At 37.8% G+C, this 24389-nt stretch overlaps 1 protein-coding gene across 2 annotated transcripts in view; it reads left to right on the plus strand.

The window, feature by feature from the left end:
* Positions 1 to 24389, plus strand: part of NFKB1 (nuclear factor kappa B subunit 1) — a 152844-nt gene that overhangs the window by 116116 nt on the left and 12339 nt on the right. For both annotated transcript variants that reach the window (XM_072625256.1, XM_072625257.1), the window contains exons 9-16: positions 996 to 1100; positions 2830 to 2921; positions 5737 to 5875; positions 10534 to 10677; positions 11476 to 11562; positions 13355 to 13543; positions 15065 to 15206; positions 18377 to 18491. In XM_072625256.1, the coding sequence (XP_072481357.1) occupies positions 996 to 1100; positions 2830 to 2921; positions 5737 to 5875; positions 10534 to 10677; positions 11476 to 11562; positions 13355 to 13543; positions 15065 to 15206; positions 18377 to 18491 (1013 nt within the window). The remainder of the gene's footprint in view (positions 1 to 995; positions 1101 to 2829; positions 2922 to 5736; positions 5876 to 10533; positions 10678 to 11475; positions 11563 to 13354; positions 13544 to 15064; positions 15207 to 18376; positions 18492 to 24389) is intronic.

The raw sequence follows: 24389 nt of genomic DNA on the forward strand, positions 1-24389 counted from the left end.
GTTAGTGTGTTTAAAGGGAACTTGGAGGTTTCTAAAAAGGCAGAGACTTCTCTATTAAGAGATCACCCTATAACACAGCTGGGAACAAAGAAGGAAGCTTTGTATGGTACCATTTACCACACTGAAACCTTTGCCCTTAACCACACAGAACCTTAATTTAGTTTGAGAGGAAAATAACATTTCTGTTTTCCTTTACTTAAGAACAGGAATTGTCAAATAGTTTAACTGAATTTTTTCCTGCAACATTCAACTATCGACCTTAAAGTCCTATTCGTACAAGTGATAATATGTGCCAGCACAATGCCAGGTACATATTTACATATGGAGTTTGCAACTTTTTGGTTGTAGGGCAGCTGGATGGCAAATGGATAGAATGCCAGGCCAAGAATCAGGAAGACCCTTCTTCATGAGTTCAAATCCAGGCTCAGACACTTACTTAACCCTATTTGCCTTAGTTTCTGCATCTGTAAAATGGGCTGGAGAAGGAAATGGCAAACCACTCCAGTATCTTTGCCAAAAAAAACACCAAAAGGCATCACAAATATGATCAGAAAACAACTCAATAACAAAAACTTGTTGATTGATGGCTTCATGATTGAATTGACAACCATATAACCAAGTGATCAGAAACTTGTCTAAGATAAGACTTGGAACAAGGCAGCCTCTTAATATACTGGAAAAATCCTATTGCTCTCTGTACCCTCCTCATCCTCCTCTGCCCTGCCTCTTAGGTGTGTAGTAGGAATGAATAAATTGATGCATTTCCTAGGACTTAAAGGTACAGTGCTTGGTGCTTGAGAAATGACTTAAAGCCCAAATATAGACTGAACTCTGACAGAAGGTATTTTCATTTCATTATTCTTAATCCATTTAAAGTATTTTAGGTGAAAATTATATCCTTCTTGAAATTTCTTGACCTCTCTTACAAAAAGGGCCTTGCCCTACTTGGAGTCTAGGCTAAACTGTGGTTTTGTTACTATTTGTTCTGCCAACAGAAGCCCCCAATGCCTCAAACTTGAAGATTGTAAGAATGGACAGAACAGCAGGCTGTGTGACTGGAGGGGAGGAGATTTATCTTCTTTGTGATAAGGTTCAGAAAGGTAAGGGCATGTTTGAGCTCGTGAGGTGGAACATAGTTCAGACTGATGATTGGGAGGTATTTAGAGCACTCAGCAAACTGTGTTCCTTTTTCTGCCTGCATCAGGTTTATTAAATAGGACTTGGGATCTGACCACATCTTTCTTGCATGTCTCCCCCTACATTTGCCACTCACCACATGTTTATTTTCTTTTCTTCAGAATTCTAGAGTGATGCAAGAGCATGTTTGCATAACTTGTTTCTTATTAATACGATTTCAGTATCATCTTATCAGCTAATTGATTTATGTGAGACTCTACCCTAGTTCATCAAATATCAATTATTTAATAAACTGGAGAAAACTTTCCCATTGGTATTTATTCTTAATTTCTTATAACTAAATAAATATATTGAATTACAGAATATATCCAATTTGTTAACAAATGAGGACAGTGATTAGCAAAGTCTTATGTAACTCTTGATAATACTGTGACTGGATTATGTTCCAGCCTATGTCACCTCAAACTCTTGATACGACAGCAGATTACTCCTCCTCACTTGTCTGGAAACTTAGTTTCACCCCATTTGGTCCCTTTCTAAATTTAGGTATCTTCAGAATCTTTCTTTTCAGTATAATAGCCAAATTCGGTCTCTCATTCAATAATTTAGATTAGTCTGTTATTCTTGGCTTCTCTTCAGTAAAAAACAGGAAATGGTCCTTCTAAAATGCACTGTGCTTATCTTTTCCCAAATTTTTCCTAGAATTCTCTTTAAAGCTTTCTTTATAGCATCACTTATACCAGTTCTGATGAGGAAGGAGTTTGATATCATCTTTTCCCTTTCTGTGTTCTCCTTCATAGATCCTCATGGATTATGGACAAAATACACATCTTCCTGGGACTCCATAGGGAGAACTTTATTTCGAGATACCTTTCAGTTGACTCTTTTAAAACTTCTAGATATGTTGCTTTGCGTAACATTCATTTGGAGCTTTTGAGGGGCTCTTAAAGCTGTAGTAACAATATCTTTAGTCCCTGTGAGATTGACTAGGGTTATGTACTCTTAGATTTGCTAATTTTACTTCCAGACAGACGTCTGTTATTTTCAAACAAAGCTTATTCATTTTTCCCCCTGATAAGAATAAAAAGAAGCAAGGTATAGTATGTCTAAAGGCAATAAGTGTAAACTCAGATGTATTTCATTATTGTCAATGTTACAATCCATGACCTCAATACTGCCAGAATGAATAGGGACTGTCCCACCTCTCACCCCCTCCCACAGTGAATACTAATGGTAATGTATTAGTCATTTGTTTCCATCATAGTGAGAGTCATTAAAAAATCTTCAGAAAGGTGAAAAGTTAATTTTAAATTTTAAAATTAAAAAATAAAAATGAATGAAGGCAAAAAATTAGCATAATTGAATTTGTCTTATTTATTGGATGAGGAATTAAGATGAGAAAAGATGGAATGGGGAAAAAAGTCAGTGGATCTCAAACATTCTGTGCAGTTGCTGAATACTTAGGACATCAGCAGGTACCGGCAGTTGTTCCAGAAGTTTCTTGGCTACTAGCTTTTACCAAGAGAAAGTAGCAACAGTTTGTAGGTCATATCAAGGGTAACAGATTGGAAGAGAGATAGATTATGGCATATTTTGAAATAATATCTTTCAAATTTTATGATTTATTCATTTTTAACCTGCTTATAAGACGTCATTTTAAAAAATCCGTAAAGAGGTATAACTCTTTTATAGATGACATCCAAATTCGATTTTATGAAGAAGAGGAGAATGGTGGATTCTGGGAAGGCTTTGGAGATTTTTCTCCCACAGATGTTCACAGACAGGTAAAGAGATGTTTTAATATTTTTTGAGGAGGTAAAAGCAAGCACCCAGACATACACAGGAGGGCCCGTTATTGCAGGGTCTTTGATCTGCCTTTCTGGAAGGAAAGGCAACTTTTGAGAGGTCAACAATCACTTTAGTCAAGCACATATATCATTTACTTAGTTCAGGGGGAAAAGTACCCTGAGCTTCAGAGAATATACAAAGAGAGAAACAAAGATCAACCAACAGACAGGGCTTCCAGCTGCCTGACAGATCAACAGACAGCTAAAGGTCTGACCATACATACATAATTACCAGAAAGAGAAGCACCTACCTCTGGGTTTTCAAAGCGAGGAGTGGGGGGACTCCATAGTGGTTTCCCAGGGTCTCATCTGGCCAAACACTTCTAATGAGTAAGCCCCAAAGTAAAACCTCACCCCAGAGTTTTTATACACTTTTCAGAGCCAGAAGGCATCACAACTCTTGAGAACCAGTGCCTCATTAGAAAATTAACAAAAGGTGTGGACCTCCCCTAATCAAGTTTCCCTTAAGGGGCAGGCCCATTAATGGGTGGGGAAAATCTTTAATCTCATTAGTTTTACTGGGAGGCATATCACTACCATTACATAGAGGGCTAGAGATGCTAGCTATGGGAATAAAAGAAGAAAAAGAAATTTGTGGAATGAGCATCATCTGTCAGTAAACATTTATTAAGCACCTATAGTGTGCCAGACACTGATCTAAGCCCTGGGGATAAAAAGAAAGGCAAAATAAATGAAAGAAAGCATGAAAGAATGGACAGTGTCAAGGAACTCATAGTCTTAATGGCCAAAAGAAACAAAATCATTGCTTTTGTATATTTTCAAGAAGCCGTTTGGGGTAATTAAAAAGCACAGTAACCCTGGAATCACAGTTTCTGGATTTCATTCTCAGCTGTGACACCTAGTAGCTCTGTGCCTCATGTCAAATTTTTTATCCTTTTTAAACCTCAGTTTCCTCATCTACGAAACTGAGGGAATATGACTTGAAATGCTTCTTTTATAGGGTTGTTATTAACAAAGTATTCTGTACCCTTCAGGTGCTACATAAGAGTGAGCAGTTATCATGGTGAAATCTAGCCCTTTTTCTTCACAAAAAGAATTGGATTATTCATAAACATTTATTTAAATTCTGTGGCAAAACACTTGAAATAATTGTGAGGGATTTTTTTGACCCCAGAAAATCATTAATCATACAAGTCTCCATTAACCTCTGAGTCTCAGACCCCATGAGTAGTCTTCCTTTGGTACGTCTACCTACTTACTGCCTTATGAGTCATAGACAGTGAGTCGCTGTACTCTCCTAAAAAATTATTTTTAATTTCTGGAATAAAACAAGTATTTCTGTAACACAGCATAATAAAAAAGATGATTGCACATGAAACTGCAGATCTGTTATATACAACTCGCTTTTCATTTTAAATATATAATAAAGTTATCATGTGCTTTCTTTTTTTTCTTTTTTCTTTCCCTACCCTCCCCCCAACCTAGAGATAGTTATTATTAGACAAAAATATGCATATATATGTAAAATCATTCTATGCATCTATTTATCAGTTCTTTCTCTGGATGCAGATAATGTCTTCTTTCATATGTCCTTTGTAGTTAATTTGGGTATTTATAATAGTCAAAATGACTGTCGTTAAAAGTTATTCTTTTCTCATAAGAGTGGCATGCTTGAGCCTATAAATAAGTATTTACTGTTCTTCAGTCATTTCAGTTGTGTCCAATTTTCATGACCCCATTTAAGGTTTTCTTGACAAAGATATTGGAATGGTTTGCTGTTGCCTTCTCTAGCTCATTTTACAGATGAAGAAATTGAGAGGAATCAGGTTCAGTGACTTGCCCAGGGTCACACAGCGAGGAAGCATCTGGGGTCATATGTGAATTCAAATCTTCCTGATTCCAGGCTTGATGCTATGTCCACTGCTCCATCTAGCTGCCCCTATCAATAAATATGAAATCTGCCAGAGGAAACTTTACTGAAATGTCTGTCTTTTCAGAGGTGGTCTTTAAACTGAGATCCTTCTCTTGCTAGTATATTTAATGCCCTCATGAAAAGTCAGAAGGGTTGTCCAATGATTGCTAACTTAGTGTATGTTTGAAAATTAAGAATTTGGGAAATCCAGTGCTGAGGAACATTGATTATCATGAAAGGAAAAGAGGTTTACAGGGCAAAGAGTTATCAGTGCCATCATCCAGTCCTCTTCATTCCCCTCCATGCAGTGAGAAAACTCCCTCTCCCTCTTCTACTTGTAGTCTGGGCCACTGAGATGTGACATGACTTACCCAGGGTCACACAGCCAATGTGTGCTTCAAATAGCCGTGGAATCCAGGTCTTCCTGAGTCTAATGCCTGCTTCCTAGCCAATATACCACACTGCCTCTATCCCAGCAGCATATTAGAGCATATGAGTTTTCAGGCCTCATATAATTCTTGGGAGCTCTTCTGATGGCACAGAGAGCTCTGAAGTGTAATACAAAGGAGTATATTTCATTCTGGAGTGGTGCCCTCTGGACACCAACCCTTTCTCCCTTTTTCTTCCTTTCTCCCCCATCTCGCCTAATTATTTCAGTGCTGTTAGAAGCAGTTAGAGCATGCTGTTAGGCTGATTTGGAAGAGGGAGACAATAGGCTGCCTATTTATTAGGTCATCTTAAAGATGTGAAATGTATACATATGGGCATGACCAATTTTAAAACACTGGGAAAAATTGAACAATACAGATTAAACTATTTCTGAGAGAGAGAAACCACTCATCTTTATCCTATATAAACCTGGATCTCTGTGTCTTGCAGTTTGCCATTGTATTCAAAACTCCGAAGTATAAAGATGTCAACATCACCAAGCCAGCCTCTGTATTTGTCCAGCTTCGGCGGAAATCTGACTTGGAAACCAGTGAGCCAAAGCCTTTTCTGTATTACCCGGAAATTAAAGGTAAGTCATTTTTGTCTTACAATCATTTCTCTAAGACATTTAAGTATGACCTCTGTCTGGATAGTTTCATGATTTCTGGTCCCCTGGAACCCAGGGGTTCATTTTTCAGAGAAGAGCCAAAAGAAATGTTATTTTGGCATTCCCATATTAAGCGAATTTTAATCATATTACACTGTCCAAGCTTATTGGAGATCTCAGGGTTTTGCGATGGATTTTCCCAAAATACATAACACTATGCTCATGTGATTGGCAAAGATTATAGTTGGAGGTATATAAAAGGGAAAACTCTGCTGATTGTCCCATGGAGCGGAAAAGGGAAACATTAAAAACATCCTGTTAAGAATGCTTTTGGAGTCATTGTTTTAAAAATTCATGGGATGTGGATTTGTAATAATTATGTTAAGGAACTAATCAATAAACATTTCCTACTAAACACAAGGGGCTGAAGTATTCTAGGGGCTGGAGATGCAGACAACAATGCGACAGACCTTACCCTAGAGGAGTTTCCATTCAGTAGGAGGACACAATATATATACTTACACATATGTAATATATAATGATATGTATTATTATATATGTTACATATAATAATGTAATAAAATATGATAATAACATATAACATATATGATAATATGTATAATAATAAATATATAAGTAACATAAAGAAGACAGCAAGAAAGACCTCCAGCACATTGGTTGGAATTCCCTGTGGCAGACTCCTAAGAGGCCATAGAGGATAGTTGCACAGACTAGGCAGGGATGGATGAATTGCATTCATTGGTGATGGAGGGGATTTCCCAAACTGATGAGATTACTGGTGCATTTGAGTATGTAGTGGCTTGCATATACAAAATAAATTTCAAGCAATTTTAATGAGGGAATAGAAAGAAGAAATGGTAGTATTAGCAGAAAGGAGGTGAGATTTTTATTGGGTTTATTTGGGTTTTGAAGGTGGTTAAAGGTTCTGAAAGGCAGAAATGAGGAGGGAATACATTCGTAACCCAAGAGCAGTCTATGGAAAAAGCACAGAGGAAGAAAAGAGGGAATTCTGCGCAGGAGGAAAAGCAAGAGGACACTTTTTTTTTTTGTATAGCAAAGATAAACAAACATTCTCTAAGGGGTAGTGCTGGGACTAGTCTTATTTGATATTTTCATGAATTATCTGGAAGAAAAAATGAACAGCCATTTCCCAGTGTGCAGATTATATTAAATTTCTGGGTAGGGAAATCTTACAGGGCTGAACTGTAGGATGATAATAATATAATAGCTAGCATTTATATAGCATATAGTATGTGCCAGGGACTGTGCTAAGGGCTGGACAAATATTGGCCCATTTGATTTGTTTGAGAGGAGGCTCTCATGTGGCTTTGTAACTAGGCAGGACAGGGACAGGTGAGTTTGATTTGAGGAAATGTAAAGAGAGAAATTATTCATATTATACTATTAGGATAATGGGCTCTAAACACATAAGGTTTTTATTTCTTTGTTTTGGTCTGGACCTTTGACTCATAATTGCTAGGAACTCTCAGTGAGAAAACTCCAGCTCCAGACATACATTGAGAAGAGTGTTAAGTTTAGGAGAGCTGCCTTGAACACTCAGAAATTATTTGTGACTTGTCTAAGATCTCTCAACTAGCGTGTGTGGGAGACTGGGCTTGTAACAGACAAGTACAAGGAAGGTCAACAGAAATCATTAAGAGAATGAGAGTCACTATGGAGTGAAACTGAGAACAAAAACTGATAGCATGATCAAACTTTATATAACTGGGGATGAATATAGACTTTAAAAATCGGTGCATGAAAACTGGGGGTACCTTGTAAAATTTGAAAAAGAAAAGGTCAGGAGAAATGCAATTAATAGATAATAGCTAGAATTTACGTGGTACTTTACAAATATCTTATTTTATATGCATAACGTAACATATTCATAACAACCTTGGAAGGCAGGTACTATTATCACAGATGAACAAACTCTAGGGCCAGCAGGGTTTAGGTGACTTGCCTGGGATCACATAGCTAGTAAATTTCTGAGGTCCGATTTGAATTCAGGACTTACCAACTCCACTTTTCTATCCAGCTACCTATTCTATAGACATCAGGTAGTACCTTTAGAAATTGGGTTACCATAAGAAATAATATTGGCTGAAAATATAGTTTCAAAAAAGGTTTTGCTACAATGATGACTATCTGATCTTTAATAGATAACTAAAAGAAGCGGGAGGAAAATCCATCTCATAGCATCATGATGTTAATAGAAAAGGTCACCAGGCCAAACATCAGGAGACTTGGCTGTGTGACCTTGGGCGGATCGCTTAGTCTCTGTGCCTTTATGGCATTGGCCTAAAGGTCTATCTGGACCAAATATTTTCTAATTTTTCTGATTCTTTGATCATCAAGATTATGTTCAACATGGGTAGCTTTGACTTTTCACAAGAATATATCCCCTGGTCATGCTTTTCAGAGAGAGGATATAGGGCTGAATAAACCAGGCCCAGGGCTGCCATGGTTATGTTCAGTCCAAGACAGATTCAGAATGATGCTCTGTGAATATAATGAGGTTGACTATGGGGGATTCATTGTGTGAATCGCTTTTATGGAAATAAATCGAATATTTGTTAGGACATTTAATCTTTATAGGGATATTTATTGTTAGGGAATTTATCTTATTTAAAATTGCCTCCAGATTTCCCATTTTTCAGATAAAATACATCTGTTAAACAGCCCTGGTATGAGCTAAGCAAAAAGCATCAGAAAACCCAGACTTCTCCTTTGGTCCCCTTTAAGATTCCTTCTTTTCTTTAGAATTTAGTGGATGATGGATATGTCTGTCTTTTTCTTCAGGCTTCTCTGTCTGGTCAAGAACCAGAGCTCTATGATGTTATAAACAGCCACCTCTAAGATGAGTAATGAATTGGGCTTTTAGTTCATCATGGTAAAATTTTGGGGGAAATCAACAAACCCATTAAAAGTTGTGAAATCACATTGAAAGTAGTGAAGTGAACTTCCCCAGATCCACATTCACTCATCTCTAAAATTACACATCAGTGAAGTTTCTACAGGTGGTGTATTTCCTCAAAAGTTGGCCAGCCTTGATCCTTTTCTTCTTGAAGCAATCCCTTAAGATATCTGGGCTTTGTTTTAAAAACCATCATCATGACCATGACCTGATGACTTCAGGGAACATAAGGAGACTTTCCTTTATATCTAGGTTTGTGCTCTCTCCTTTCCACTTCTTGGGTTACCATGACCCTCGCCATCTTCCTTCTTTAATGTCACCCTCTCCTATGTTGATCAGTAACGATGTTGATTAGTTTGCTTTAAAAGGAGTAATAATCATATATTCCAATCATAATTTTGTTGTTTGGTCATTTCTGACTTTCCTTGACCCTATTTAGGGTTTTCTTGGCAAAAATGTAAGAGTTATTTCCCATTTTCTTCTCCAACTCATTTTACAGATGAAGAAATTGAGGCAAACACGGTTTATATAGTATCTAATAATGTGCCAGGTACTGTGCTAAGGGATTTACAGATAATTATTTCTTTTGATCCTTACAAAAACCCTGGGAAGTCGATGCCATTATCATTCCTATTTTACAGTTGAGGAAATAGGCAATCAGATGAAGTGACTTGTCCAGGGTCACGCTGCTATTAAGTGTCTGAGGCTGAATTTGAATTCAGCTCTTATGACTCCAGGCCCAGTGCTTTGTGGAACAATGGATAGAGAGCCTGCCTCAGAGTCCCAAGACCTGGGTTCTGGTCCTGTCTTTGTCACAAACAGGTTTGACCAAGGTCAAATCATATAACCCCTTAGTGCTCCAGGCTGCTCTGGGGGTTTTAAAGCAAATGCTAAAACATCCTTGGAGGGGTGTCTGTTATACTCAGTGAAATAACAGGTCCTGTCTTTTTTGTTTCTTTGTTTTTGTTGTTGTTTTGAGAGTGGGTCTAGCAATCTTTCCCCAGCTGCAAGTGCAGCAGCCTCTCCTGGACCATGATGACTGATATGGCAATGTTGGCCTGCTCTGTTTCCTTCTAGGTTTCCACCTTCCTCCGGCAGCTTGATGGCCCCTCTCCAGGGGCTCTGTTTTGGAGTCTGGTTCTGTGTAGGCATCCATTTGGCTTGAGCCCCATGACAGCTCAGAGAAACCCTGTTTGGTGACTCTGCCACTGGCAAAAAAAATCACAGACAGTTGTGCCACTCTGCCCTGCTCCAGGCTTTAAAAAAAAAAGGAAAGAAAAAAGAATCTCATCAAAATCTTGTCTTATCCTTTTCTAAACATTCAAGTCCTATTCATCTCAGGAACTAGCGCAAAGTTAGAAACTGTTGCGAGGACAGTTGGGGACTATTATGGGCACTTCGAATGTTGGTAGGACTTGGGTGTGCCCTTTCTTGTGGTATCGTATCTGTTGCACAATTTGGTTACCCTTTGGAAACACTAATATGGTGCTTCTTGAAATCTAGTGTCTCTTCTCTGTAAGTACTTTCAATTTCCCTTTAAAGTGTTTAAAAATATATTCAGTGTTGATATTCTCTCTGTGGCCCCTGGTATCAACGAATTCAATCTTTTTTAATCTTTTTCCCCTCTTTGGTTTCTACTCTTCTTTTTTTCCTTCTCTCTCTCTCTCTCTCTCTCTCCCTCTCTGTCCTTCATCAAATACAGATAAAGAAGAAGTTCAAAGAAAGCGACAAAAACTCATGCCCAATTTTTCCGATAGTTTTGGTGGTGGGAGTGGTCCTGGAGCAGGAGGAGGAGGGATGTATGGTGGTGGCGGTGGAGGCGGCGGAAGCGGAACTGCTGGTCCAGGTGAGAATATCATCCAGTGTCTCCATCTTTTCAGTTTGCATGGAGACCACATTTCCCCACTCATTCTCCCAATCTAGCTTATAGAAAACCCATGTGTGGCCTAGAAGCAGTGCTATTTTTCATTGCATAACTAAATGTGTTTTGATGAGATCTCATTTTAGGTATGCAATTAATATGTTAAGCCCATATTTTAACTCCTGGTATTTAGTTGGGGTGATTTGTGCTTTTCCTACAGAAAAAGGCTGTGGATTAAATTGGCTATTTCTATATTCTCTTATAGTCCCTGTGCAATGTCACTGACCTTCCTTTAAACCACAAATGTTTTAGTTAGGGCTATCATAACCTACCATTAATGTGTCTACTTAATTATTCAAGAAATGGGTCACCTCTCTCCATCCCACACATACATATGCTCACGTAACTCCCAAACTCAGGAAAAGTAACTCACAGTTATTATTTTCTGTTTTCTTTGCAACAACCCCATGAAGTGGACAGTGTTAGTAGGATCCTCTGTTTTCTACAGGGAGAAATAGAAGCCCTGGAGTTACCCCATGGTCACAGATCTCCTAGTTATTGGGATAGTGGAAGATCAGAAATTTTGTGGAAGGAGAACTCTGGTGGCAATGACCACCAAAATTTCTCCTCCAGAATTTCTGGAGCTTTCTGATTTATGGTAGAGACATATATCATTATATCATTCACCCTAAGAACGAGCCCTGTTGGTAGTGGGGGAGAGATGTCATTGTTGACCTTTTGACTGAAAAAAATTACAATGACACATTTTCTTTGCCTTTTTAGGATATGGCTTTGCTCCCTATGGATTTTCTTATGGTGGAATTCCTTTCCACCCTGGCACAACCAAGTCTAATGCTGGGATGAAACATGGTAATGAATGCTAGGTTTTGTAATGTTAAAGGAAGAACAAAAAAAAAAAATTAATCCGCAAGCTCTGAAAGAAGAAAGGTGTTTATAGTTTTACCACAATAAGAAGTTTTCTATTCATATCTTGAAGAACAAGATCTTTTGCTAAAAGTTGTGTTGAAAGCATAGAATTATAGAGTGGGAAGGGACCTAGAAAACCATGTGCCTAGGCCAGTATATACCTTCACAACAATGGTTCTCAAACTTTTCATTTTTGGAATCCTTTATGCTCCTTAAAATTACATTACAATTTTTAAATTTTACAATCTTTTTATGTCTTTAAATTTAAATTAAATTTATAATTAAATAAAATTTAAAATTTAAATTAAATAAAATTTAATGTCAAAATTTAAATTAAATTTCAGTTTTATATTCTTTAAAATTATTGAGGATCCAAAAGAGATACTCAGTTATTTATGCAGGTTCTGCCTGTCAACATTTTCTGTAGTATAAGTTAAAATTGATCAATTTCAAGTATTTATTAATTTGTTTAAAATAAAAACAAACCCATGATGTGTTAACATAATTAACATTTTTATGGAAAAAACTACATTTATCTGGCTAGCCCCCTTCACATTCCTTCCTGGCTGGCCATCTTCTTGTCATTCAGCTACCATACCCTTCATCTGAGAGACAATACTTTAATGGACTTCCCACTCTCAGTTTTGGAACCCCAACCCTAGAGATTGGAATCTCCTAATTGTTGAGGGCATCACATGGTATTGTGGCTTAGCCATGCCTTAATTCTACCCCAGTCATCATCTTGGCATTCATTCTGTCACTTTCTACTTGGAGGATCTGGAATCATAATAAAATCAGAACTGCTATTGCCACTGGAACATGTGTATCCATCACCTCCCCCGGTTCCATTCACCATAACACCTTCCCAAACCAAATGATCCCTGGCCACGCATATCCTCATGTATGTGGTCTTCTTTATTAAAATTTAATATTGTATTTATAATATTTATTTATAATTAAATTTAATTTTATTAAATATTGAATACTATTTATTAGAATTTAATGTCTATGAGGGTCAGAGTTAGAATTTTCCACTTGAATCCCTAGCTTTTAGCCTAGTTCTTATTATGTAAAGTAAGAACTTAATGCTGTTTCTTTTAAAAATTTTTTTATTTATTTAAGTTTAAATTTGTGGAATAAAACATGCCTTTCCATAACATAATAAAAAAAAATGATTGCATATGAAACTTCAAATCTATTATGTACAATTTGCCATTCCTTTTCAATATATAATATAAAGTTATCATGTAAAAAAAAAGAAAAGAAAAAACTATATTTTCCGGAACAAAAAGAAGTTTTACTAAGAATGTCATTGCTTTACTTTTTTTTTCAATTTTCTCTTATGTCTGGCTCAATAGAAGAAAAGTGGATTCTCCTCTTTCTCCAGTCAATCTGCTGTAGTATGTTGTCTTGAAGTAAAAGAAGAAAACTCATCCTCCCCCAATTTAGCTGAAAAATGAGTATTTTAATAAGAAAATAATATTTTAGTAATATTATGAAAATAACTTTGCCCTTGAAGACACCCTGAAAGGGCCTTGGGGACTCCCAGGGCTCTATGGGGCCACACTTTGAAAACTGCTGAACTATGTTGTTGATTCAGTTCAGTTGTGTAACTTTTTTCCTCTCCATTTTCAGTGGAGTCCTATCATGTACGGTTGGGCTCTCAACGTATCATATTACATTGGGGGGAGTCGATTAGACTGAGAACCAGCTGATCTTTATTCATCATTTTTAGAAACTCTAGACTCCTCATCTGAGCAAGGCCATGAAGTTTGTGAGGAGAGCGATAACAGGGGCTCTGCAGAACTTTCTGGGAAAATACTACAAACCACAAAGCAAGAAGATAAGTCAAGAGTCACTGGAGAAGATGAGGTTACTTTGACGTGCACAGTGGGAGTGGAGGAGGAAGACTGTACGTTACAGGGTGAGTGATAAGTAAATGATTAATGGAGGTTCTACATAGCAGTGTATTTCCTGAAGCTGATTAAAAGGGTTTATTGGTTGTTTTTTAATGTTAAAATGAGTCATTAATACCTAACATAATGTATCTTGTAAAATTTTATACTGTAGGGATGCATTATAGAGCACGCATGTCAGGTCCATTTTTTTTCTATTCCACCATCCACAGCCTTGTTTCTAAAAATACAACTGCTTAAGATAATACCTACAGGAAGGATGTATGTCTGTCCTTCAGAGAAGTATTTAGAGAACATTCCCCCAATCTTCCTTACTGAAGTGTCTTGTCAGCAGAATCACAAAATCTAAAAGTAGGAAGGAATCTCAGAGGTCGTTTTTATTCTAACTTAGAAAATCCAACATCTCAAAAAGTAGTTACCCAGACTGAACAAACCTCCAGGGTCAGGAGACTCACTCATTCCCAAAGCAGCCCCGGTGCACCTTGGACAGCTCTGATTCTTACATTAAACCTCTGCCTGCCTGTTTGCAGCTTCTACCCATCACTCTTCGGTCTGCTTCCTAGGCCCAAGCAGAATAAGCCTAATCCCTCTACCACAGGAAAGCTATTCAAAGACTTGTAGATGGCCACATTATTTCTACCCTCCTTCCACACCCTCACTGTCCCCAAGTTTTCTCCAGGTCAGATATCCTCAGAATTTTCAACCAGGCTCAAGTGAAGGTTTGTCTGAAAGCAAGACAGACTAAACATTTTCTCCTGACCTTCTCCCGTATCATTTTCTAGATGAATTAGTTGTATGATTATTTCTGCCCTCTGCTGAAAATACTGAGAACTGCTCAGATATCTGATATTTCTAGGCTATTTGCCAAGAGGAAGTAAGCTGTGAAAACACTAACGGCTCATGGAAACTGTCTTCCAAAGGCAGATCAATTACATGTTTTTGCTAGGCTACCCTTCTTTCCTAAAGTATCCAAGAAGGTGGAACCCTACAGAGACTGGGACCTCTATTATTTTTTTCCCAAAGAGCCATAACTTTAGTTATTAACTTACAGTGAATCTGCTATGGCTGCTGGCAGAATCAAATGAAATGTTGACTTCACTAAGGGATGGATTATGCATCTCAATTAGAGCCTGATATGGCTTGGGTTTTTAGGCTGAGAGACCTCATCGGAGGTGGAAGAATTAAGATAAAAATGCTTGGTTGCTCACTTTTTCTTAAGTAGGCACATTGCTCTGGTTCTCCCCTCATGGATTTTTCCCCCCTTTAATAAACACTAGATTGAATTCTCAGACTGTTTTATTTTTTTGGAAGGACTGTAATTGACCCCCATGTTTCCTCTAATGTTAAGTCCCCAAATCTTTTCAAGTCAAACAATGCACATCTCAGAGCGAAAGTGGACTAATTGGTTAAAGATTTCTGCATGTTGACCTTTTGTCAGGGGGTATAATTGCCTTTGAAAATATGCACAAGATACTGAATTATGACTGTTGCTATCAGCTCTTTGAAGAAGACGGATGATTACCTTGCAGGTGACCTGTTCCTAGAGAAGGCTATGCAGCTTGCTAAAAGGCATGCCAGTGCTCTTTTTGACTATGCCGTGACTGGTGATGTGAAGATGTTGCTAGCTGTCCAGCGCCATCTTACTGCGGTGCAGGACGACAATGGGGACAAGTAAGTTGGACTCGATAGAGAGCAAGAAGTTGGGGGAGGGGAGAAAGGGAAGGGAGTGCTCCTGGAGATGGCAAGGTTTGCACCAATCTGTCAAATGACTGCCAAGGTGAGGGCGTTCTCAGACATCCAGATAGCAGTAATGATAACCAATATTATATAAAGCTTTAATAAAGCACCTTACAAATATTATGCCATTTTATCCTCACAACAACCCTGGGAGGTAGGTACTGTTATTACCCCTCTCCCCCCAGTTTATAGATGAGGAAACTGAGACTGAAAGGTTAAAGGACTTGCCCAGGGTCACACAGCTAGTAAGTATCTGAGGCAGAATTTAAACTCCACATTCAGTGCTCTAGCCATTGTACTACCTGGCTGTTTGGATAGAAACAAGCCCATGGGACTTTGTCCAATCAGCCACCTCCCTCTTCTCTAGCTGAACTTACTACCTTCATAATCCCTCCATAGAAGTGTCTGAGATAGTGTAGCCTGCTGGGAAGGAGAACTGAGATGGGCTATATACAGGTCCAGTCTTTGGTGAGAAGTCTTGTCTCTTGTGTTGTGTTTATGTCACCAACCCAGACATTGCTTCCAATCAAGTCCAAGGAAGGAGACGTGAGGAGATCACCCATTGCATCCCAAAGTCTCATGAGTATCTGGGCTCCTCATATATATATATATTTTTAAAGGGTCTTTGGAGATGAGCCTTCACAGGCTGTAGCCTCCAGCATCTGTTCTGCTGAGCTCAGCCCCTGGGGGCAAAGGCAGTTTCCTTTCCTAGAATTTTCCATCCTCAGGTCACCCACTAGCTACTGTTTGCAATATCTTCAACTCTACTTTGCTGTCATTGGTGTTTTTTTGTTCCTCCTTACCTATAAAAGTTTTTTTTTTAGTCTAGCCACAAACTGCTCTCCTTAGAGTTTGCACTGAAACATTTTTCAAAAGGCCACAGGGAAGTTATCAAGCTAATCTTCCTAAAGTCACTGGTCTGACCATATCACCTTTGCCCCTCCTTCAGTAAACTTCAATGGCTCCCTGTTGCCTCTAAGACCAAATAAATACAAAATTCTCTTTTAATTTAGAGCCCCACATAATCCCACAAACTAGCACCATTCCAATCTTCATTACTTTTCTCCATGCACTCTGTAATTCTCTGTTCCTCACACAAAACACTCTCTCTTTTGACACCATTTTCACTGGCTGTGCCTCATGCCTGGAATTCTCTCTCTCCTCATCTCTGCCTTCAGGATTCCCTGGCTTCTTTCAAGTCCCAGCTAAAATGCCACCTTCTATAAAAAAAGTTTTTTAATACTAGTGCCTTCTCTCTGTGATTATCCTCAGTTTATCCTATAAGTGTCTTGTTTGTACATGGTTATTTGAATATCATCTTCCCATTAGATTGTGAGCAAAGACTGTCTTTGGCCCTTGGTCTTCCTTTGCATTCCCAGAGCTCAGCTTGGCACATAGTAGATGCTTAATAAATACTTGTTGACTTAGTAAGTAACTATATTTGTTGCAGTCACTGCTTTCTTCTGTAATACCGTAATTAATTGTAGTCAGTCTGTTTGTTTTTCCTCATATTTGAATGTTCCCCTTGGTTCGTACCTGGTGAGGATATTTGGTTCATGTCACATTGATAGCATCTGTCAGTGATTACGATGCACCAAGTTTTTCACTTCTCTCTTACTACTGTTTAAAACATTGTCCCCATCATACCTGACCAATCCCTGTGACCTCATTGGAAATGATCCAGAGAGTTCCTTGTCTATCCAGAAAGTTCTATAAAGAACTATCACAAGCCAAGTGCTTTGACTAAAATCAGTTTCATCACTGAGATGTTTTTTTCCCTTAATGTTAGTGTAAAAACTGAAGTAGATCCTTAAAGCAAATAATAACCCTGAGTATTCAGGCAATCAAAGACCGATGTTCTCATTCCTTGCAGTGCAGCCAAGGATGTGGTGTAACCAATGACCTTATTATGGTACAATCCAAGAGAATTCATGAAATTTTATGTCTCATGTGACATTAACTGTATACCAGAAATTATTCTTTAGTGCAAAATAATGTATACTTAAAAGAGAAAACTATGAAGGAAGATAGTTTTCTTTTTAGTGAACTTTTCAGGGGAAATATAGTACTAATGTGATCATAACTGAAACTTATATTAAGTAAAAGTGGTAACTGCCAAACTATGAAAAGATCTGCATGAAATAATGCTAAATGAAAACATCAGAAATTGAGATCTTGTCTACAGATTGATTTCTATGAGATTAAGAAAAATATTCTTACAGTCATAAAGATTGGAAGGAATTTTACAATTAGATAATTTTTTCTTTGCTGTTGCCATTTGGTATACACATTTATTTTTCATTATACTATTGAATAAAGACAGATTTTTAAAAGAAATGCTTTCTGGAGAAGTAAAGAACTGTATGTGCTATAGTAGCAGGGGAAACTAGGAAATAAGGTGTGTGTAAGTGTGTAGAGAGAATCCTAAGAAAACAGATGGTGAGGACCTGTCCTTACCTATAGCACCAGTGTGAAGGGATTTGAATGAATATTTAGAGCAGCATCTTCTGTCCTAATAAATTGGCCCCACGCAGTGTGTGTATGACAGTGGTAGAGGAAACGAGTAATAATAGCGATCTTCCACTTGTTCCCTCATCACCATCATCGTCACCATCACTGGGTTAGAGATCTGGGATTCAGTCAAAGAGAGTGATAACAGAGACAACAGATGCCTTTTCCTGCTAATACGGCTCATTTTCCTTAAGCTTTTTTTTCATCTTTAGCAAATTAACAATCTGAATCCTGTGGCCATGAGTCATGACATGAATGACAAGAAAAAAAAGAAATCAAAACTCCTGATCTTAGGGAAATCCCCGTATGGAGGGAAAATTATTTCTTCTCTGAAATACACATGGAAATTCTTTAGGAAATTTAGGAAAGTGTGACATTTTCAATGGTTTGTATGCATGATTCCTTCCCCACGTTTCAAGTCTTGATAGCCATCTTACAGCACAGTGCCTCAGAAAAGACCACCAGGGACAAACGTCATATTTCTCTTAGGAAACCTCTGATTGGTGCTTATGGGCCATTAAATATGAACCTATTACTTCATTAACTGACTTTCCCCTGACTAATTGGTTATTGTCACTGTCTTTACATTCTAGCGTCTTACATTTAGCAATCATTCACCTTCATGCTGAATTGGTACGGAATCTTCTAGAAGTGATATCTGGTTTGGTTTCCGATGACATCATTAACATGAGAAATGACCTCTACCAGGTAAGCAGAGATGTCAGTTCTTGTAAAAAACTGATTTAAAAAAAAAAAGTTGGCTAAAGAAATTTCCGAAAAAAACAAGACAATATAGGAAATTCCCAGCCCTGGAACAGGGACCATATTAGGCCCTTGAATAAATTTCATCCAACAAATGATTAAATTCATGTTTTTTGCACCTATCCCTACATGTGGTTACAAAAATATGGCAAGGCTTTGAAAAGTGTTCAGTGCTAATATCTTAAAAATCCTCTGTATCAGACTGTTAGTTCCATGAAAAATAACCTTTTTTTTTTTAACTTTCTGGGTGAGCCATTACTGTGACACAATTTGCTTTTAACATCTTGGTATGAAAGGATATGGGCAACTAGGTGGGCCAGGATGCCAGGCCTGAAGCCAGGAAGACTTACTGAGTTTAAATCTGGCCTTAGACACTTATTTGCTGTGTGACCCTGGGCACGTCACTTCCCCCTGTTTGCCTCAGTTTTCTCAAATACAAAATGAGCTGGAGAAGGAATAGCAACCCACTCCAATATCTTTGCCCACAAAACCCCAAATGGGGTCATGAAGAGTCAGACATGACTGAACAACAGTGAAAGAATAGGCCCAAAAATCCAAGTTTGAATGTTTCTGTTTTTTATTTTGGAATACTGGCAAAGGGAAATATACTAAAAGATGATGGCTACCTTTTCTTTCATACACTGTCACAACTTTAATAAGATGCTCTAATACTCAAACTACTCTAGTCTCAAAAACTGTAGGTAAGGCAGTCACTTATCATCTGTTTTTTTGTGCTTTTCTTACTGCTTCCTCAATGTGTTTAGGAAAGAAAGGAGAAGAAAATTTAAGTCAACAATACATAAGAAGCCTAAAGATGGTTACAGGGAAAATATTTTTTTGTTGAAAATCCAGAATAAATATACACAAAAGATAAAAATATTTAGGGCTCTCAAAGAGTGCTTCAAATTATAAATAACTGACAAAATCAGATGATTGCAGGAGAAAAGGTGTGTTTCAAAAAGTAGAAAAGGAGAAAGAGACTAAGGGGGGAGAAACTTAAACAATTTGGTCAAAATACAACAGTATTTTACATAAATGTTATTTTGTTAGTTATTTTGAATTTAGTTCTTTTGAAATCTTCACTTAAAGACTCTGTGTCTGAGGTGATAAAATTATATTAATACAAGAAATGTTTTTTAAAAAAGCCAAACTGTATAGAGCACACAGCCTCCATAGTATGAGTGAGTGAGGCTTAATTCTGCATCTGTTCACCTCTGTCAGTACTGCTGGGCCCAACTGTTCAAATGGAGAATTCCTGGCTTTCAGTAATTTTCTTTAAAAATATCCAGAGGCACCAGATGGGGAATTAGTGAATTCACTTGGACCACATTGCAAATGGCGCCTACTTTGAACAGTCTGTTATTCTGCTGGTATGGTTGTTCCCTCTGTCCATATAGAATAAAACACCACCACCCTTCTGTGCCTAGGAGAAGGTCTTCATTGAACGGTGGGCACCCTTCGACTCATGACCTCTACACACAAGGATGTCTTTACCACTCTTTTCCTTCTCCTTTTATCTTTTTCTAACCTGATGCTGCCTTCTCCCCAATGGCACTCCCCATATTTTATTTTGTTGTCTTTCCCTCTCTCCTCTTTCTTGTCCTTTCCTCACTTCCCTTTTACATTTTCCAGTTGTCTAAGCTTTATCCTTCCCCTTATTTCCATAATTTAGGTAAGGCATTCAGTCTGAGCTAGACTATGACGTTAAGATTTCTGTTGTGGTTTTTGTGGTATCAACTTAATGAAGTCCCCAGTTCTTAATTAAAAAAAAAAAAAATCTCCATTTTAAAACAACAAAAATCTATGAAGTTACTTGTGCATAACTCTCTAGTGATTAATTTTTCTCCTGTGATGGGTCATTGATTCTTGAAAGGCAAAGGATTCCATACTCCTGATTTCTCATCATGTTTTTTCTCTATTATGTTAAAAGTAATAAAGGAACTGATCTCTTACGACACTGAAAGGAGACTGAAGTAGGGGATTCTCCATTGGGCCATGACTCATAATTTGCAAGAGGCTCCTGTATAGCCAGGGCTTTGGCATGACCTTTGTTTTAGATTTTCTTGTGGAAACATTTGTGCCATTTGGCTAGTAGTGCCCAGGATCCCACAGCTAGTAAGTGTCTGAGGCCAAATTTGAACTCAGGTTTTCCTGACTCCAGACCCAGCACTCTTCTACTGAGCTACCTAGCTGCCTCAATTTCAATATTAAGACTGATTAAGCAAATACAACTTTACCTCATTTAAGGGTTATCTAGTAACCAACCTCGATGAGCATATACGTGCTTAATTCTTTAGATAACATGGGGCTGGGCGGGAGGGAACCAGGTTGCAGTTATGTCTTTTTTGTGTTAATTTTTTCAAACTACATTTCCCTAAATTAGGGATTAACTAAAGCATTATTTTCTATCACCATCAAATATCCTTTCCTTATTTTTTTCTTTCTGTAATTAAGATATATAATACTGAGATTTAAAATTTTGTAAGTCATATTTTTAACATGGCCAGTCAGTCAGCAAGCATTTATTAAGCACCTACTATGCGTCAAGCATTTTGCTAAGTACTGGCCAAGGAGGGAATTTGTTTTGTTCAACTATGAATGTATATTATGAGGACTTTTTTTTTCTAGTTCATTGTTGGGAGAGAGGGACTGGAGGAATAAAAAAAAATTGTTAATTTAGAAATATATAATTTAATTCTAAATAAAACCTGTAGATCAAGAAAACTGCAGATATACTTAATGAAGGGATATTTTTTTGAGTCAACAAATCCCCAGTTATTTGGGGGAACAGATATGATACAAATGCTTGGGATTCAGTCTGTAGATTGTAGGTTAGAAGGAACCCTGGGTTCTCAGAAGTCATACCAGCTTGTTCCAGTCCTGATAAGTTCAAGGGACAGGGTCTCAGAGACAAGTTAGACACTTGTCCTCCAAACTTAGGCCTAAGTTTGGAGTTTCTCAGAGCCACGTTGGCTCCAGAAAGATGACTTATTAGGCTATAGAAAGTAAAAAAATCCCATCCATTGGGAAGTCAGGAAGTAAATGCCCCTGTGGACACAATCACAGATCCCTGAAATACTCTGATCAATATACAGGCAATATCTCTTTTATCACTTTTGACCCCAATTCCAGCATTCTTTCAACCAGCCTTATTTTTAATAAAAAAAAATACACTTGACGAACAATGTCAGCATTATATTTCTTCCCTTTCCAAGAGAGATCTAATCAGTGTTTGTGAATGGTGAATCAGCCAAAGATCAAGCACCTGAAGATGGAATAGCAAACACCCCAAATGGTCTATAAAATAATGATGTCAGTGATGACGATTGCATATTTGCCTAGTGTTTTCATCTTGGCCAGGCACTCCCCGAACCCGTCTTGTGTATTAAACTCATTGTAACTCTAGAACTAGAAGGAACCTCTGCAGTCACTGATCCAACTCCTCCATTTTACAGATGAGGAAACTGAGACTTAGGGAGATTGCCCAAGGTTACACATTTGCGATTCAAATCCAGTCTCATAACTCTAAGGGCCAAAAAGACTTAATAACATATGTAATACAAGTAATCCAAGCCTGGGCTTCTGCACAGTTATGTTACCGCCTACTGATGAATCCCAGATAATTGGGGGGAAACTGGTTTTTTTAATCCTTAAGTAGATTTGTACATTACATACATGTAAATAAATTATAAATAGATACATATGAAACATACACTACAAAAGAACAAAAGTTTCAGTAAATTAGGTAAAAAGTAATCAAATATGAGCCACTTCGTTGAAGCAAGAGATAGTTGTAACAGTAATAATAATAGCTAGCATTTCTATGGTGCTTTGGTATTTGCAAAGAACTCTCGATATTATACTCATTTGATCCTTAGAACAGTTCTATTATGTGGGTGCTATTATTATCCCCTTTTACAGATGAGGAAACTAAGAAACAGAATAGCTAGGTGACTTGCTCAGGGTCACATAGCTTACAAGTATCTCTAGTAGGATTGGAACTCAGGGCTTCCTGACTCTGAAGTCCTGTGCTTTTATCCTTGGGGCCACATAGCAGCCAACAACATTTTACTAAGTTATTTTGGAGCAGCTCCAAACTGAAAGAAGGGGTAGATGGGGCCGTAATTAGAGTTTCTGTTGGGGCCACAATGCCAGCAAGTCTGTAAAGCTTGTAAAATGATACTTTCCAAGGGAGTTGTGGGAGGGACGCTATTCCTGGCTCACATCACTCGTTTGACAAGGTGATCTTGGCTAAACCATCTCGCTTCTCTGCCTCCTTCTGCATAAAATAATCCTGACCTACTTTAGACAATTGATATTGTCCTAAGCATAAATATAATAAAGTGTCATAAGCATAAGTCATAACAGCACAAAGAGCTTTGAGTTCCCCAAATCCTTTTCTATTTAAAAAAAAATTCTTATTCTGAACTTGGACTACAAAAACCCAGACATTTCCATACACATAGAACAAAGAGAAGTAATTCTATGTGAAACCATAAATCTCTATTTCATATCATTTGTTTTTACAAAATACTTTCAAAACTGGCCTGCTTATCTATACTTCCTTTTGAACTTCCTTCTCTTTGTCCATCTAAAAAATGTATTGTCTCTTTCTCCCCTTCCTCGCTGTCCCCATTTTCGGCAAAACTGTTGCTGACCTTTCTTTATCTCAGTTCAAAATTCAAAGAAATCCAGTGGGAAAGAAATCTTATAGGGAAGAAAGAAAAGAAGCATTTATTAAGTGCCTATTCTGCTCATGCATGGTGCTAAAGTCTTGACAGATAGGATCTCATTTGAGCCTCACAACTCTAGAAGGCAGGTACTATTATTATCCCATTTTATAGTTGAGTAAACTGAGGCTGCCAGATGTTCAATGACACATAGCTAGGAAGTATCTGAAGCTGGATTTGAACTCAGGTCTTTCTGATTTGAGGCCCTAAGTTCTAGCCACTGAGCCACTTAGCAGTATAGCACTTAGCCCAGAGGGCTGTTGTGAATGTAAAGCACTTAGCAAACCTTACCATGTGATTTCAGTGTCCACTTTTCAGCACTTGACACAGTGCCTGCAGGTAGTAGTCACTTGCTTAATAAATGTATATTAAATTGAGTTTATTGAATGATTATGACTCTATGAGAAGAACTCACAGGTTGGCTTAAAAAAATAGGTACTATAAAGGAAGGGCGCTTCCTTATTAGTTTATGGTAGCCCTGATAACTAGTGTAATTAAACTATAGGGACATGCTGAGACTCTATCATGCCAAGTAATCTCAAACACCTGGCCCTGGAAGGAGTCAACTTTCCTCCCCTCATTAAACACATTTAGCATAGTCTGTGATGTACCCAGGATACTGTTGGCCAGCCTTATGGCAGGGTCATAGCCAGTAACTGCCCCACTGAAGGGGAAAGGATGCAAACAGGTGTTGTCAGACAGGGTAGGTTGCTACCATGCTGTTTTGTGAAAGTCTGATTTTATAAAACTAAAGTATTGCTGTTCCATTGTTAGGAATCTCAGTTCTTTAGAAGAAAGTTGTTTCACTTTCTGTTTTATCGTCTTTCTTTTAAGGTGTCTTTTTTATCCCCTATGTCACATAAAGTTTTCAGAACCTCCTATCAACATTTCATCCACTTAGACAGTGAAGTCCTTTGATTCCCTGCAAGGTGTCCATGTTCCAATATCCAGTTATTTCTGAGTCCCTGCAGGAGTCCAAGGAAGTTCGTTAGCCACTCCAGAATGGCAGTATGGATTTGGCTTAAGACAGACCACAAGCCAATGCCCATTTTGATAGAGAAAATTATTATTATTTTTTTTGCATTAGGGTTTTCAGTGAATAATAACACATTTA

This window comes from Notamacropus eugenii, chromosome 7 (genome assembly GCF_028372415.1).
Source record: "Notamacropus eugenii isolate mMacEug1 chromosome 7, mMacEug1.pri_v2, whole genome shotgun sequence".
Taxonomy (NCBI): domain Eukaryota; kingdom Metazoa; phylum Chordata; class Mammalia; order Diprotodontia; family Macropodidae; genus Notamacropus; species Notamacropus eugenii.